Raw genomic sequence first — 16,083 nt, forward strand, 5'->3', positions numbered from 1 at the left:
CCCAGATGTACCCCCAGCAACAATGCTGGGCACTAGTGCGCTGTGTTACTGTGTTCAAAGTGTGACAGATCAGTAGAAACTACCATAGTAATCCACAAATGTGCAGGTTTCAGTGGAAACCATGATGGATAGCCCTATTTCTATGCAACCTATGAAGTCAAGATGCAGACAGGCAGGGTAAGTCCATAGTGTCTTATCTAATATACCAGCCTGCGATATGTGATATGTTTTTAGAATAGCAAAGGTTCGGTTTAGTATTCCAACATGTAGAAAATTAGTTACTAACTTCTAAATGGGCTAGACTAACTATTTAGTTTCTTATTTCTGGATGAACCATTGTGTTTGATCTTACAGGGAAACATGGCTTGCCAAGATGAATGAAAGTGGATTTCTCAGGATCCAAGTAGTAGAATCATTTTACACAGAATATATATATATATATTTCATTTTAGAGAATATTTTTAAATAATTGGATTTGAACATTTCAACAAGAAACCAAAATAAATGTATTAACCAAACTACAGTACAATGCTTCTAGTTTAAAAGTAGTTCCCTGATTCATTAACATATATAGAACAATATTAACTAATCTGAGTTTAAGACTTTCATAAATTAGGACTTTTTGATTATACAGTATGTTCTGTCCTGCTTGTGTTTAAAACGATTAAAGTCAACATTTGAATAAGATATACATTAAAAGCTAGTTAAACAAAACCTGAAGTGCAATCATTTATCTGTACATAACTAGAATGTTTAATTTTCAATTATCACAATTAAGTGTCTGTATTTTGTAAATTTCAGGTAGTTTTAGTGGAAATGTATCATTAAAAGATTATGGATCTGCAAAATGTGATTTCTTATTCCTTGTGACATATTAAATAAAAGTATATTTCTTGCTGGTTAATATGCAACTATAACAAAAAACCTTAGTTAAAAATATGCAAGCATACGTGAAGGTAGAGGTTGTACTGATATTCCCTCATTCACACGTTCATTTAATACTGTATATATTGTATATTAGAAACCCTGAATGTATATAAGAAGAAGTGATGAGCATTTAGGGTTTCAAACCTGATAGCACTATAATAAAAATAAATAAAAAGAACAAACACTTAATAATTGAAGAGCGTGTCATAAAAAAATGTTTATCCAGACCGTGTTTAATACAGTGTATTATTCGAATTTAGTTAAGTGTGGAGCTGCAAGTTCAAATACAAATGATTATTTATTCAAGTAAAAATGCATTACATACTGAAAAATAAAAGGAAAGATGAATTAAAACTTCATTTTGGCTGTGCATGAGGGGATAAGGAAGAGAACAAGAATATGAGGCAAAGGGTGAGTAAGGAGAACTAGTGACATAGGATGTGGGCAGAGAGGGCTAAATCAGGTTAATTAAAAATCTGTGAGAGGGATTTCAAAATTGTGGAAGACTTTTCCATAGAATTTGTATCCCAGTTTTGGTACATTTTGCCTTTCACACCTGACACAGCAAGAACCACATTTCACTTATCTTCCCTTTCCACCCTAACACCCTTTCTTTCATCAAGCTCATCAAAAAATGTACAGAAAGATCCTTTTCTGGAACGTTTATTCTAGGCTACAGAATCACCTAAGCCACCAGCCACTGTAGCTGAAGTGCACATACAACACTGCAAACTATTTTCTGGGGGGATCAGAAGGTTTCCTGACTCTATTTTAGATTTTTTAAACACAAAAACAGACAGTAACAAGACCAGAGTCCTTCCCAACACAGTGAAATAAAACAAGCCACTTCTCAATAATACAGCAAAATGATTTCTTCAACATAATAATAATCAATTCAGGCTACAGAGAAGTTGGCTACCACCTCTTCCCCAATAAAACTATACTACAAGCATCATCTAGTACTTAAATCCTGGATTTCCTAAAAAGATGCATTCTATAAAGAGTGCAATTTCAGTCCTTGCTAAGGTTGTAAAATGATGATTGCATGAGAGGACTTTTGCGAGTCACAGATGGCGTCATTAAACATTATGGAAAACATAAAATGATTTAGTTGAATGGGCAAGCAATACGACACAGAAAGAATTAGAGGTGGACTTAGCCAATAGTAACAAGACAGCAGGGTATAAATTGAAAAGAAACTGCGGAGTTTAAAGACAGCAGCGCAGACCAGCTTCAAGTTGGAACACGAGTGACAGACGAGTTCACCATTTTCTTTGCAGTTGTTAAAGAGTTCCTCAAGACACAATGCGATCTGTGATCTTGCCTGCACTCCTGCTTGTTATGCTAGCTTCAGCAGCTGAAGTCCAGGGTGAGGTTAAGGTTGTCAAGTTGTGTGGCAGAGAATTTATCAGAGCTGTAATCTATACCTGTGGCAGCTCAAGGTGGAGAAGAATTCTGAATGAAAAAGAATTGATGGGTAAGTCCATTGAACTATTTAATATGGACAAATGGTATTTAAATGTAAAGCACAATTGCAAGGCTGAATATTTTCACTTATTCGTGTATAATGTACAGGCTATTATCAGAAAATACTTAAACAATAAAATGTATATTAATAACTATGAAACTGCTTCCCGTAAAACTATTAAAATGTCTAAAAATCACTGGCAAAAGTTTCCAGATACACCAGAGTTCAAATGTTTTTCCTTTGATCTTTGAATGTGCTTCATTATACAGCTCTCTTCTTTATACATTTTTTGAAATTCAGATCTGCATTTAAAAAACAAAATGTACTGCATTTGTTTTGTGCCATTGAGAACAGGTTTAGTATATTGCATGTTTTCTTTTGCTGACCACTAAATGTATACGTTATCAATACCATATATTTCCATTGTCGATGAAGGACTTAATTAAAAGTTGTTTTGAGTAGCAGTCAGATTCTGCTCTTACCATGTAAACTACTTTATTACTAGTGCCAAATTCAGTTTTCAAGCAGCTGAACATCATTAACCTTTTTCCTGACATTATTAAAATTAATTAACATTAGACTGCTGAAAAACAACAAAAACAGAAGATGAAATGAGCTACAGAAGAGCACCTATTACTTTCAGACTAATGAAATGCCATCTGTTTACAGAATGGAAATGGATGCTGGGCTATTATTTACTGTAGTCTTGTGTAGTGTCTGGTGTGATTTGTTTAAACTGTTCCTGTCAATGTGCTTTTTTGTTTGTGAAAACCTTACAAAATATGTTTTAAGCCCTCACAAGTATACTTGTGTAATACAAGTATAAACATGAATTATGATTTAACCAATGAACAGCAAATAAAAAATAAAAAGGCACAAACATTCAAAATGGCTGCTATACTGCTATACTGATAGATATCTTCATCATTTATAAAATAAAGGATTTACTACAGTATATTCATCTGCACGTTGCACTTTGAAACAATGCACTTCTTTCCACTGTACTGTAATTGTCCAGGTTTGGCCAGCGACAACACTGATAACCTGGAGACCCTGGGGTACAGAGAACTGGCGGAGCCAGATATGGGACTCCGAACCAGACGAGACCTCAACCAGCTTCTCACCACAGCCTGCTGCCAGTGGGGATGTAACAAGAAAGACCTGAGCTCTCTGTGCTGAAGGAAGGATTATTTCCACAGCAGCACAGAGCAACAGCATGGAGGAAAGGACTTTTTCTGACCTGATTAACACCTGACAAAGACAAAAGTTAAAATTAAAACTGCCACTAGCGTTGCTTAAAACATTTTTCTTGATATGATTTTCATATCAGTTTTTGTTGAAAATCCTGTTGAATCTGTAGGAAACACATGTTTAAACAAAATTTGTAGTCATAAAAAAGCATTAATAAGAAATACACATCTAATGGTTAATCTGTCTTTGCCATTTTATCTAAATGGATTATATTGTGCATTATGATGCAGGTCTGTGTGCTTCATTTAGATTTTTTTGGTTTACAATTATGGGACATTTACCCAGGCAAAAGCATTTTAGAGATTCACTGCTAAAAAGTGTTATTTCCATCTTTTTACATTTTAAATCGCTCAGGTGGATGTTTAAAATGAGAAAGAAGAATGAGTGTTCATGTATAGTACATATAGTCATCATTGACTGAGATCCTAATTTCTTGGAGTTATACTTGGTGGTAAAAATCAGGGAATTACCGAAAACTTGCCTTAAAATGTGAATGTTTTAAATGTCCTGTATTTTTGCTATGAATAGCTAACAAATAATACTGCATATCCCTTAAAGCTGTCCAAGAAAATCTGAATAAAAACATAAGCCTGCACTGTACATTTTATTATCTCTAAATGTGTCAATGACTGAAGACTCACAATCTCAAATCAATAAAGCTTGAATACAAACCAACCATCTCAACACTAAATTGAAATTTTGTTTTAAATGCCATCGCCAACAAAAATGCAGCACCTACACATCACTGAACAGAATATGAAAAGGTTCTGCGCTTTTAGAACACTTCTGAATTGAAACACATCTTCAGGACTCTGTGACTTTAAGAGCTCATTCTGGCTCTAGATGTTGGTTTTGAAAAATTAAATTAAAATAAGGTGACAATGATATTGTATGTATTCAGAATGGTAATACAGACATTGAGAGTGCCTGCTCTACAGTACTTCAAAAAAGATAGCTAAAAATCAAGTGCAAATGCATATAGGAATTCAAGTGAGACACACCTCTTAGAGAAAAGTACAGAATTTGGAACAAACTGCACAGTGGTGTCATTGCAGCCTAAAAAGATCTTTCCAAAGATGGTTTTATGAAAAAACTACTGCAAATCAAATGCACAAGATGAGCGGCCTCCTCTTGTTCAACCCATTCTAGTCGGACATGACTCCAGTAAAGTAAAAGCAAATCTAAACCAAACTCTACTTAAGAGAAAGGTAAAGTACATATAATTTTTAATCATGATATCACACCAAAACAGAACAGAAATGAAAAAACACCTTTCTCTTACTCTGTGTTCAGCAAAACCGAGAACGAGTCAAGTGGCATAAAACACAAACATTTGTTGGTTTCCTAACAATCAAGAGATTATTCTTTCATATTATATTTGCTGTAACAAATTTAAAATAGGATCATCTTTTGTAACTTTAACAATCCTTTACCGTAGGACCAAGAGATTGTTAATTTCAATATGACAAAATTTGGGGCTGCTTTATGTAACATTTACTTTTATTGGGAGGCAATAACTTAAGACATAAGCCAATTTACCTGTTTATTTCTTAAACGTAACAAGCTCATGATTAATCCACATACCACGTATTCACTTCATACCACATATTCTTATAACATAATTTAAATCATGTACAAAATACACAACCACATTATTACTTACAAAATACTAACAATGAAAAATTGTTAATCTACTCAAAGTAAACAGCATAGACATTTGCAACAGCAAACAAGGAGTTGTTTTTGAAAGCATAAGATGAAAATGTGTCATTTGTAGGGTCCCAAAGACACCTGCTTCCAATACGCATGTTCTGGTCATTCAGTTGGCCAATGGTGATGAGAACAATTATCTTGTATCGGGGAATCATTAAATCTTTCACTCTGGCTTTTATCACCTAAAAAGCATTAATTATAAAATGTTAAACAGTGGGTTGATGTTTAATATTAATCCAGGTCAAGATAAAATAAACATAAATAAAGTTGTTGTTTTGCAAATCATTTTCAGGAGGATATTATACAGCAAGCCCATCCATTATTGACATTGTGAAGCAAATCTGAAATAGGACTACTTGAAATCAAAGCAGCATGGTTTTTTTAGGATTTGTTTTAGGATTTAATATTTCACTATTATAAGTATTATAGCATTCAAAGGTACATTCATCCTCTGAATGATCCCCAACAATTATTGAACTTTTAATGCTAAACTTCACCCTTGCAGAACGATATTACAAAAAGTACAACAGTCAACATAATATACTGTAGCATAATCAATTCTAAAGCAAGCAATAAATCATAAGCAATTGAAGGAGTAATGAGAACTAAATGTTAACCACTCTTTATTCCTCCTTATACTAATTTCCTTATTAGTAGTAATATCCTGTGCTATTTGCTTGCTTTATTGCATTCTAGAGCCCTGTTTTAACACTACATATAAACACCCACCAGAAAGTGGATGAGGCAAGAAGAATGTCTATCCATCCATTTTCTACCCACTTCTTCCAAGTTAGGGTCACCTGGAAGCCGGAGCCTATCCCGGCAAGCAGTGGATACAAGGCAGGATACACCCTGGACAAGACACCTGTCCATCGCAGGGCAGACAGACACAAACACATTCATACCAGGGCCGATTTTCCCAGAAGCCAATTAACCTATCAGTATGTTCTTGGACTGCTGGAGCACACTGAAAATGGGGAGATCATGCAAACTCCACACAGATAGCACCCCAGGGCTGGAAGTGAACCCAGAGCTCCAGCACCGTGAGGACGCAATGCTAACCACTGCACCACCATGCTGCAAGCAAAAAGAATCTGCTTAGCATACTGTAAAAAACTGAAGCACACAATGGGCTAAACTAGACATGTGATTTAGGATATTAATATTGGTATTGACATTGTGGTAAGTGCTAATATTTATAGGTTTGTGATAAACCCCTTCAACACTAGTATAGCAGTTACAGTATTTTGAGGTCAGTTCCGCAAAAGGGGAATTCCATGCAAGAGGAACCAAAACAGGTTGCACAGAGATCGTATTCATCTGAATTGAAAGGAATGAACGTCTTTTAAAAACAACATATTTGAAAAATTATTTTTTCACTTTCATTGTGGAATGCAACCAGGAATCCTTCTCTCTAAAGCCATATATCAAAGGCAAATACTAGAGAAAGAGCACTGGTATGTACAGTAAATAGTGTTTGAGGAAAACTCCAAAACAAGCTTTAAATCTGGTCAACAAAGCAGTTTTCCATGCAATACAAACAAAAAAAATCTTACCTCAGATATTGTTTTTGTCATCTGTCTACAAAGTTCTGCTTCATACTTCTCCTCTTGTAGATAACTAGTCAGCACATCTTTTAAAATGTTGTTTACAGTGGCAACTGGAAATCTCTTTATAGGTCCTATTGGGACATTATAAACAAGGATACAATATTATAGAGTTCCACAGCTATCCAGCTGTATTCTCCCACACCATTTATAAAATAAGCACCAATAAAAAAAAAAAATCTGTTTTAATGATGTCTCAGAAGAAACAGCTGCAATTTGCCCTGCATGCAGCAGATGGCAACTTGGGTTTTCAGATCATGTTTACCTGGTGTGATTGAACAATTTCCTAATTCAAAAGCCCCGTGTTCTGAGGAAAATCTAACATTGGTTGCATGTGTTATAAGAAATTTGTCTACAGTTTACTGCAAAAACAATTTAGTGATCAGACATGTACTGTATTACAAATACTCATGCAATGGCCTCTACAATGTCACTGACAGTTTGAAATAAAGTGTCCATCCAAAACATATATAAAAAGGCCTCAGAGAATCCCTGGTTTATTTCTAATTCTTATTTGTATAACTCTCTATAACAAAAACAGAACTGTGTGCAATAGCTAATTTCTAATGCTGCCAATGAGATGGAAATCCAAAGTACTATGGTAAGCGATTCTAGGGTTTGATGTGCAAGTTCATTTATATCCTAACGTAAAATAACGTATCCTTTAGACTACTTACTACTACTACATTGACATTTAGTGAATATGCTCCTCACCTATTTGATAGGTGTTTTCCATCTGCACAGCAGGTCTGGGAATGTCATCATGATGGCCAGGCTCGTCTATATAAGACACTGTACTCACTGAGCTAGAAAATACGGGCAAACAATTGGGAATTTAATAGTCACAGCATGGAAGCCCAGAATAATGACATGTTGTGCATTAGAAAGCTGTTTTGTTGTGGTTCTGCAGAGCTGGCTGCCACTCCCTGTTATTAAACCAATTGGAATTGTCCTGTACTTTCCCCTCCCCTCCTATTAAGATAAAATGCAGTTGTTTGGGGTCTGTGAGGACAGCACAGTAATTAATGGTATTGTACTTAGGCTTCTTTAATTCTATATAGTTCTGCAGTAAATCTGACTTCAATATGAACTTCAATTTCTGTTTTGTTTTGTTCTATACAGGTGTATAAACACAAAACCACCAAAACTCATAAAGTAAATTGAGTGAATAAATAATAAAATAAACTTTATTTTATATAGCACCTTTAAAGGTGGCTTCTCAAAGCACTTTACAGGATGACAACAACAATAAATAAGAAGAATACACAAGATAAAACATAATTAGAATATATAGAGGAGACCGTGGATGATGGTACTAAGAAGAGCAGAGGGGTGAAGAATGGAACCAGTATGACCAGTCCACTCATCAATCCATTGGCATTTTGTTACAGGAGAGTACAGTACAGTAGGTATTAAATAGAAGAGTGGCACAGGCCTTACTGGTGTCACAAGGCTGCAAGGAGTCTCCAGCCAACTAATTTGAACCCTGGCCTCTCTAGCGTTCTGCCAATGGCACACCACTGTTTGAGGTCATTGAGTGACAGGACCTAGACTCGATAAGATGTTTAGATCGTAGAACTCAACATGTTCTCACAGCAAGCACCTTCTCTGGTTGCAAACCACAGGAGCAACTGACTGCTACGTTTGATTTCAACTTTCTATTTTTATTACAGGTAAAAAGAAGTGTCTCTCAAAAATGTCATACATAAATTATGCATACTCTTTGGTTTTCCCAGTTGTTTCCTTCGCTTTTACTTCATGGCTGCTGAGTGAAGAGATACTGCCTCTCTTCTTCAGCAGGCGAGCTGCTTTGTCTTTGGCCACATCTGACATTGTTGAGCCTGTCTCTACTGAATGGAAACCTTTTAGCATCCACACCTGCAAGACAGAGATCACATTGAAAAGGCAGGGACAGACAAGCTTTTGAAAATGATCTAGCTGTTCTGCACTGTGATACTGTTGTTAGAGAGGCCAAGGACACAAAGTACATCTGTCCGGTGACATGATAGCATACTGGACTGACTAATAGAAGGCATACAGTTTATCAAGGGTTTCACTTGGTTGCTGCTTTCACAAAAGGTGAAATTACTGGTAATCTTGGGTTAACACACCGTGTAGTGGAAAATATAATCTTTGAGGAGTTGTTGTCAACTACACTGCAAGCCTGAAGTCCTGTTTTTTATTCTACCTAAGTGCTTAATTAACCAAATGCACAAATCATTAGTTTAAATGGAACAATTTTAACAGCTAATGGCTGAGAGAAGTTTATAAACCCTGGCAGAGTGTAGCCCTTGAGGAATGGAGCATGGCACTTATGGATTCACATACAACCTGGCAGAAGACCATATCTTCAGCATTATATATATGATACCTTGAATTTTACCCCCCCAAAACACCATTGGAACAAAAAACTAAAATACATTTTAACTGTATATTTTAAGTGGCACTGGAAAAAAAGGACTATATACGCTCACAAATTAAGCTGTTTTAAGTGTAATACATTTGAAGGTTTATCTTGTGGTTTCACAGACCCTAATTATCACTAATTATGGAAACTTTAGTGTTACGTTAAATAAACAATCCACGGACTATTGGCAATCAGAGACTGAAATCTCAAGCTTCCATTTCATAGGGAAATAGCACCAGGACGCCTTGTGTTTTACAGCCCAATTATAGTATACGATTTTTTTTATTGTTTTGCAAATTGTACCGGACGATATTACTTCTGTAGGGATCCTTCTGTGCTACTTCTTTACTTAAAAATGATTGAGGCGGAATATAATAAACTTGCTTCATTCATTGGATTACCAACTCTGCTACTAAGTGTGACTTTGTCCGCTGTTTGTCTGCTTGTGAAATTAAGCAAGTAACAATAGAACGCTGCAGTTTCCACGAACAGAAACCGAGCGTTTGCAGTTTTGTACCCAGATGTTAGCAAGCTACCTCTATACTTTTGAAAAGCTTAATGCATATCAATTCTGGTTTAGGTTCTCTTACCACTTCAAGACGAAGACAGGAACTGTACACCACACTAAACAGCAGGAGCGTTAGGTTGTCCTGACAACACTGGGGTTACCTATGATTAAGGCTGTCCAAACAGGAGGAGCTTCAGCTTCGTCTCACCAATGAAAGCCTCAGTTTAGGCCCTTGTAGAAAATTGTTTAAGGTTTTCCTCAATGCTTCGTTGTTGCAATTTCTTACAGCTTTGTATCCCAGATAACATTCGCTGTTTGCACATAGAATACAATCCTAAATGCGAAAGGTTATCTAGTACTGGAGATTTGCGTATAGTACTGAAGAGAAGCTCATAGGTGCATCTTTGAAAACGTTACAGATTTTCGTGAACTTAAAATTAACTGCAACAATGAATTGAGTGTTTCATAATTGTTTCAAACCAATCTAAATAAATAATGACGTAAAACCTACTTTTAGGATTCCCTAGATTAACCATTGCATGCTAAATTATATATACAAATAAGTCATTCACCTAAAAGAATTCTAAAGAATACTATTAATAATGATTATGTCTGTTACCATTTAAGGGTTGCAATAAAAGCGAAGTTACTTTAGACATGTTTTATAGAGATTTGATAGACAACTTCAACTGGGAACCAAAAAAAAACATTCAATTTCCTGTTTACACACAAACATTTTGATCATCATCTTTTGCAAGTCAACGTTCCAAAGCAAAAATATTAAAGAGCTGGAACAATTAAAAACATTATAAAGCAAGCTTTTATAAGTATTATACAAATTAAATGGTATTTTACCTTATATTTCTGTTCATACTGTAGACGTCTTTCCCTTCTCTTTCTGAATGAACATTGTCACCAGTCTATGTCATGAGATGTATTCCTTTTTCACCCTAAAGTAATGATTGCATGAGATTTTTGATCGTTCTTCCTCGATCGAACCCCAAGATGAAGGACCTTCTAATTGTAACATGAAGATCATGAGGTACGCAGCTCTTTGGAATCCCTTTATACTGTATAATGAAAAGGTGTTTTACAGATGTGTAATTAGCTTTTTCTAAAAACATTTTAAACAAAGAACTGTGTAGCAAGTACACATAACATATGTACACATATGATCTGTCCAAAATAATGGACACTTACCATAGCAACTTACCAAAATCATACATTGCCAGGACCTCCAATATCCAGTTACTCTTGAAGCATTATTGAAGTCTGTATCTGAAACACTGTGGTGGTGCATAACATTTTGAAATTTAGATAATGAGCGCAAAATACACCTCATTAACCTTTAATATTTGTCACTTTATTTCCAAGAAAACTGACAATGATTGACATCTTAAACAGGTATTACATTATGGTTATTCTGTTTTTATATTTTTAAAACTTATTTTTTAGATGGGAAAATTCAGGTTTTTTAAAAGTACATTTACATTAAACAATTGCATATTCAGTATTCTGTGCAATCGATAGGATGTAGACACAGCTAAATTAACATTTATAAAAAAGTAAATATTTACAGAGAGGGTATGATATTCATACATTTTATAGTAATCTATGAGGAGAATAACATTTACACAGATGACAGATTTTGTTTTCAAAGATCCTTATCACACATTCAGCAGCCAGTGAACAGACATGGTGCTATACTTCTTCTCTTCTTAGAATAGTATTCCAACCAGTAAGGCTTTTAAAAAGAAGCGAAAGCAAAAACATCATATTACTTTATTGCGACCAATAAGAGAATTCACCAGTAGGAGATAAATATATATTGCAAATGTAAAGAAGTACAAACCTTCATGTTTTATTGTTTAGTAGAGTAAGATTTAGAAATGGAGAGGAAACTATTTTAAATTTTAAATACAATTTGTTGAATTTTCCTGGGTCTAGAAAATCTAGAAATGCTCTGATGCTTGGTCTGTCGTGGATGTTAAAAAATCATTACACATATTGGAATTTTAAGGTAATACTTTAATTATGAGTGTCAATGTGGCCAATTCATACCAAAAGAAATTATTTTACACAAGAATAAGTAGAATTGTAATTACTCAAATCATACATTGGCAGGCCATCCAATATTCAATTGCTCTTGAAGCATTTATTATTTTAATATGTTGAAAACAAAATCGAAAGGTTTATACAAAAATATAATGAGCATACTTTTGTTTTTATGGAATTCATAGTACCATTCTAAGATTTTTTGTATTGCAAATGCTCTGTATTTTGCCAACCCTATGAGACAGTTCTAAACTGTATTTTTTCTGAGATTTTGAATAGGACCAAGAATACAATCTTGGCATGTTTTCCAGGTTTAGAATCCATGGAACACTGGAGGCTACTCACAATGTTTCTTTTTTTCTAAAATAAGAAAGGACACAGGACAGATGCACAACAGATGTTTTCAATACAGATAGCCCCTGCTGATGTTTTTTTTTTCTTCTCAGAAAACTGGTATATAAGCTTTTGCAACATGTCCTGTAATTTCTTACAGGATTTTCTGAAACATAAGTTAACAATTTTCCATAAGAACTCTGTACAGCACAGTTTTTGAACTGAAGATATGTAAGTTGTAACATTATAAAAACATATAAGGTGAAACTCACATGTAAAATTCCAGGATAAACAGTTTATGTATCAGGAATATTATACTGAATATTGCTATTAGTAATTATTCTTTGCCATTCACTAAATGGGCAAAAAAGTGACCTTTAAGAAACTAAACATCTACTGGAACTATAAATGCCTAAAGATTAAAAAAAATGTTTTCATACATTTTAGTACTAATCATCTAGATAATTTTATAATTAAGTAAATAATAAGTATAATGATGAGTAGCAGTGGAATAAAAGTTCCAAAGGGGTTTCCTTTTTTCTTTAAATAAATTTCTCTTCATTAAAGTAAAAGTACCATAGATTTCCCCCAGACACAGAGAAAGGGCAAACATGTAGATTTTACCAGAGATGTTGGAATTCCAAGAGCAAATCTTTAGTAAAAACATCAGAATATGCTAGGGTCTTTGTAAAATTGTCATAATAGTTTTTTCTTGCTGTTGATTAGAAATGAAGTCATGGAATGCTTAATAAAACAACAAAACGGGATCATATGATTCATTGCATTAGGGAGACCAATCTGTCACTTTTGAAATTAGCTGAAATTTCAAGCATTCTGCAGAAAATGGTACTGCTGTCTCCCAGAGTTGTGCAATTTATACAATTTGTATAAGTCTGAAAGCAAATCAACTCAGCAGACGAGTAAATCTATTCATTTCAACCTTCATGTTCCATACTAACATTCGATTAATTGTTATGCCACTGTGGTGCAAATATGAAAACTTGTGGGTTAAAGTCACACAGTATTTTTAAACAATTACTTGTGTATTTAAAAATATTTTTTTTCTCTAGCTCCGGAGAACATCTGGAGTAAGCTCACAACTATATATTTTTTTACTGTATACTTTCTTCTTTCTCCTTACTAAATCCTTCTTTTATCTCACAGAGACCATTATGGATTGCAAAGTAAAAACAATGGATACAAGCACTGATTTTATTCTGATTTCATGCCCTAAGTGTTGAATAATACGCAGTGATAGAATCTGGTACAAACACGTTGATGGTCATGGATAGTGTTCACAATGTTCAAAGCTGACAGTCCAGATTATTACTAATTTTCAGTACAGATCTGAATAACACTGCTTTATTAAACACAATGCATCCAGTTACATATTTATTCTTTTTCCCCACCCCATTAATAGCTAAAATCTTTTGTTGCACTTCAGTTAAAAAATTATATCTGAAATAAATAAAAAAAAATTATACCTTATCATTATACTGTACACAGTTTACCCATCTACACATAGAACAAAAAGAATTAAAATATTTATAATTCTAGGGATTCTAAAATGAGAAACCATTCAAATTCTAATCATATACAGAATCACATTTTTACAACAAATCCATATTATCATAAATAAAAATATAGTGTTGTAATGTACTTTGAATGCTAACACTGCTGTCTGTATAACAACAACAGAAAGCTATCTGACAATACAAGGAAACACTTTAGGATATATAGTACCAATTGAAAATTACACTTTTTACATTTTCAGGGAAAACATTTTTAAACATTGCAACTTGAAAATAATAATGAATCACTGAAGCTGCCGTTTAACTGTAAAGTTCACATCATATAATAAATATATTAAAAAGAATGTAAAGAGACCATTGATTTTTTTTTCAGTTTCAGAGACTCAGCCTCCTTCTGGTAGTCTTCCTTCTTTACAAAAATGATTCATAAATGAAGCATTGAAACTCACCTAAATCAATACTGCTAAAATATAACCTGTTTAATTGGAGCACATTTCTTAAAATACTGACTAAAAAAAACGTTGCATGATGTGATACTAAACTTACCAGATATGTAGGGACAAAAGTGTTAGTTACATTGGTTTATTTAGTCTTAAGGTCTCTGTAATCTTGGTTTTATACACATGTTTTTCTGTTACTCAAATTCCACTGGTTATTTTCAGGGGGTGGTAAACCGATTTTGGATTAGTTTAAATTAATCCCACTGCAGCACTTCCAAGAGATTAAATTTGTGAACAAAGGCAACTATTTGTTCCAGACAATCTTGGGCGATTGTCTACAATTACTATATACGGTAGAGCGATCTATTTCAATACATTTAAGACCGTCTTGGGTATCAAAGAAGGGTAATCTGAAAAAAAAGTTATTTTCTGATAAACCTAGGCTTGTATGTAAAAAAAGAAAATTTGGTTATTGTTCAAAACCCTTGAAACATTCTGATTACATAAATATCAGTGACATTCTAATTTATAGGCTCAGTATTCCCTATATATCTTGAAACAGTGAAAGAAATGACTCTCAACTGACACTGTTTAACAAAAATAATACATTCACACAATTTTACACCAGATTGTTTTACAGCGTACACGGTATGTTATTTTTTCATACACCTGAAAGAAGAAGCTGTTAAAGCCTTCTCTTTTGGGGTGGGTGCCAGTTCATTCACCCCTATTTGGGAATTCATCTCAAATAATTGTGGACCTTCTTTGTACACAAGGGCACATAATATCTAGCAATGTACAACAGGCATCTAATTCTCTGATCTTGGATTTTATTTTTTTAACAAAATGCCATGTGCTGCACAAAACATGCTGTCCAGCTTATCCGTGTCTGAAAACCACCAGTGGATATCTTCTGTGGCTGTGCATCAGGAGCAATTAGGCAGCTGCAATGAGAGAGTTTCAAGTCTCTATACCAGGGTTCCTCACTCCAAGTCCTGGAGAGCCTGGAGTGTTTTATTCATTCCACCTTGAGCTCCTTGTGACTTAATTTAATCACTTACTGACTTTATTGATTGTTATCACAACAAGGTCTTTAATCATTGAGACGCATGAGTTCCCTCAAAGGGAGTGAGGAGCACTGCTCTATACAGTGTGTTTAAAGGAAACAGTTGCTAACTTTCAAGAAACCTAAATGTCTAATTGCCGCAATACAGATGTTCTGAAATGAATGCATATTACAAATACAATGATTACACCTTAAAACGGTCAACAATTCTATATGTAAGTAGTCTAATACTGTTGGATTGGCCTCCTTATGTTCCTTGTGGAATATAAAGGATTTAAACTTTAAAGTTTTCACGACTGTCCTCGGTTTTAATCTCTCACCCAATCCAATGAGATAATTTGCAGTGTATTGTTGGGTGGCGTTGAATATTTTAATTATCAGCCAGATATTTTCCTGGAAAAGAACAAACAAACAAACAAACAAACAAACAAACAAACAAACAAAGAAATATTTTTATTTATTATTTGCATTAACTGAAGTTCAAATTCTTTTAACACCAATGAAGCTCATAACAGTTAGTCACCTTGGCTCTAATATAATGCACCTGCCAATTTGAAATTATAATTGGGAATGTATTTATCTGATTTTTTAATGCAAAGCCACTTGTACCTATTTTTACATTTGAACAATCTGAGTGAGGTACCTTGCTGAAGGTTACAATGGGTGAGACCCACCCAGGATTGGAATCCACAACCAGAGCCCTAACAACTTTTCCATACTGCTACCAAATAAACTAACCATTTTATAACCACCAAAAATACATATCGTATTATAAT

General features: G+C 34.2%; 3 protein-coding genes across 22 annotated transcripts in view; 1 reads left to right on the forward strand and 2 right to left on the reverse strand.

Moving 5' to 3' along the window:
- The first annotated feature begins 2,154 nt into the window (after nucleotides 1-2,154).
- Nucleotides 2,155-4,253, forward strand: insl5a (insulin-like 5a). Its single transcript, XM_006634927.3, has 2 exons — nucleotides 2,155-2,404; nucleotides 3,414-4,253. The coding sequence occupies exons 1-2, from the start codon at nucleotides 2,233-2,235 to the stop codon at nucleotides 3,572-3,574; spliced, it is 333 nt and encodes a 110-aa protein (XP_006634990.1). The 5' UTR covers nucleotides 2,155-2,232; the 3' UTR covers nucleotides 3,575-4,253.
- Nucleotides 4,254-4,312: 59 nt separating this feature from the next.
- On the reverse strand, nucleotides 4,313-10,183 carry dynlt5 (dynein light chain Tctex-type family member 5). Its single transcript, XM_006634854.3, has 5 exons — nucleotides 9,964-10,183; nucleotides 8,687-8,844; nucleotides 7,681-7,772; nucleotides 6,916-7,040; nucleotides 4,313-5,541 (listed from the first exon to the last, which is right to left on the reverse strand). The coding sequence occupies exons 2-5, from the start codon at nucleotides 8,836-8,838 to the stop codon at nucleotides 5,338-5,340; spliced, it is 573 nt and encodes a 190-aa protein (XP_006634917.2). The 5' UTR covers nucleotides 8,839-8,844; nucleotides 9,964-10,183; the 3' UTR covers nucleotides 4,313-5,337.
- A 2,230-nt stretch (nucleotides 10,184-12,413) lies between these two features.
- sgip1a (SH3GL interacting endocytic adaptor 1a) overlaps nucleotides 12,414-16,083 on the reverse strand; it is a 63,360-nt gene continuing 59,690 nt past the window's right edge. For all 20 annotated transcript variants that reach the window (XM_069194174.1, XM_069194168.1, XM_069194159.1 and 17 more), the window contains one exon: nucleotides 12,414-15,700. In XM_069194174.1, the coding sequence (XP_069050275.1) occupies nucleotides 15,678-15,700 (23 nt within the window). In that variant the 3' untranslated portion in view covers nucleotides 12,414-15,677. The remainder of the gene's footprint in view (nucleotides 15,701-16,083) is intronic.

The sequence above is a fragment of the Lepisosteus oculatus genome, chromosome 9 (genome assembly GCF_040954835.1).
Source record: "Lepisosteus oculatus isolate fLepOcu1 chromosome 9, fLepOcu1.hap2, whole genome shotgun sequence".
Lineage (NCBI taxonomy): Eukaryota > Metazoa > Chordata > Actinopteri > Semionotiformes > Lepisosteidae > Lepisosteus > Lepisosteus oculatus.

Coding starts and splice junctions, on each gene's coding strand:
- insl5a (XM_006634927.3), top strand. CDS start 2,233: ATGCGATCTGTGATCTTGCCTGCACTCCTGCTTGTTATGCTAGCTTCA. Junction 2,405..3,413: donor GAATGAAAAAGAATTGATGG/GTAAGTCCATTG, acceptor GTAATTGTCCAG/GTTTGGCCAGCGACAACACT.
- dynlt5 (XM_006634854.3), bottom strand. CDS start 8,838: ATGCTAAAAGGTTTCCATTCAGTAGAGACAGGCTCAACAATGTCAGAT. Junction 7,773..8,686: donor ACAACTGGGAAAACCAAAGA/GTATGCATAATT, acceptor CGTATTTTCTAG/CTCAGTGAGTACAGTGTCTT. Junction 7,041..7,680: donor GGAAAACACCTATCAAATAG/GTGAGGAGCATA, acceptor ATGTCCCAATAG/GACCTATAAAGAGATTTCCA.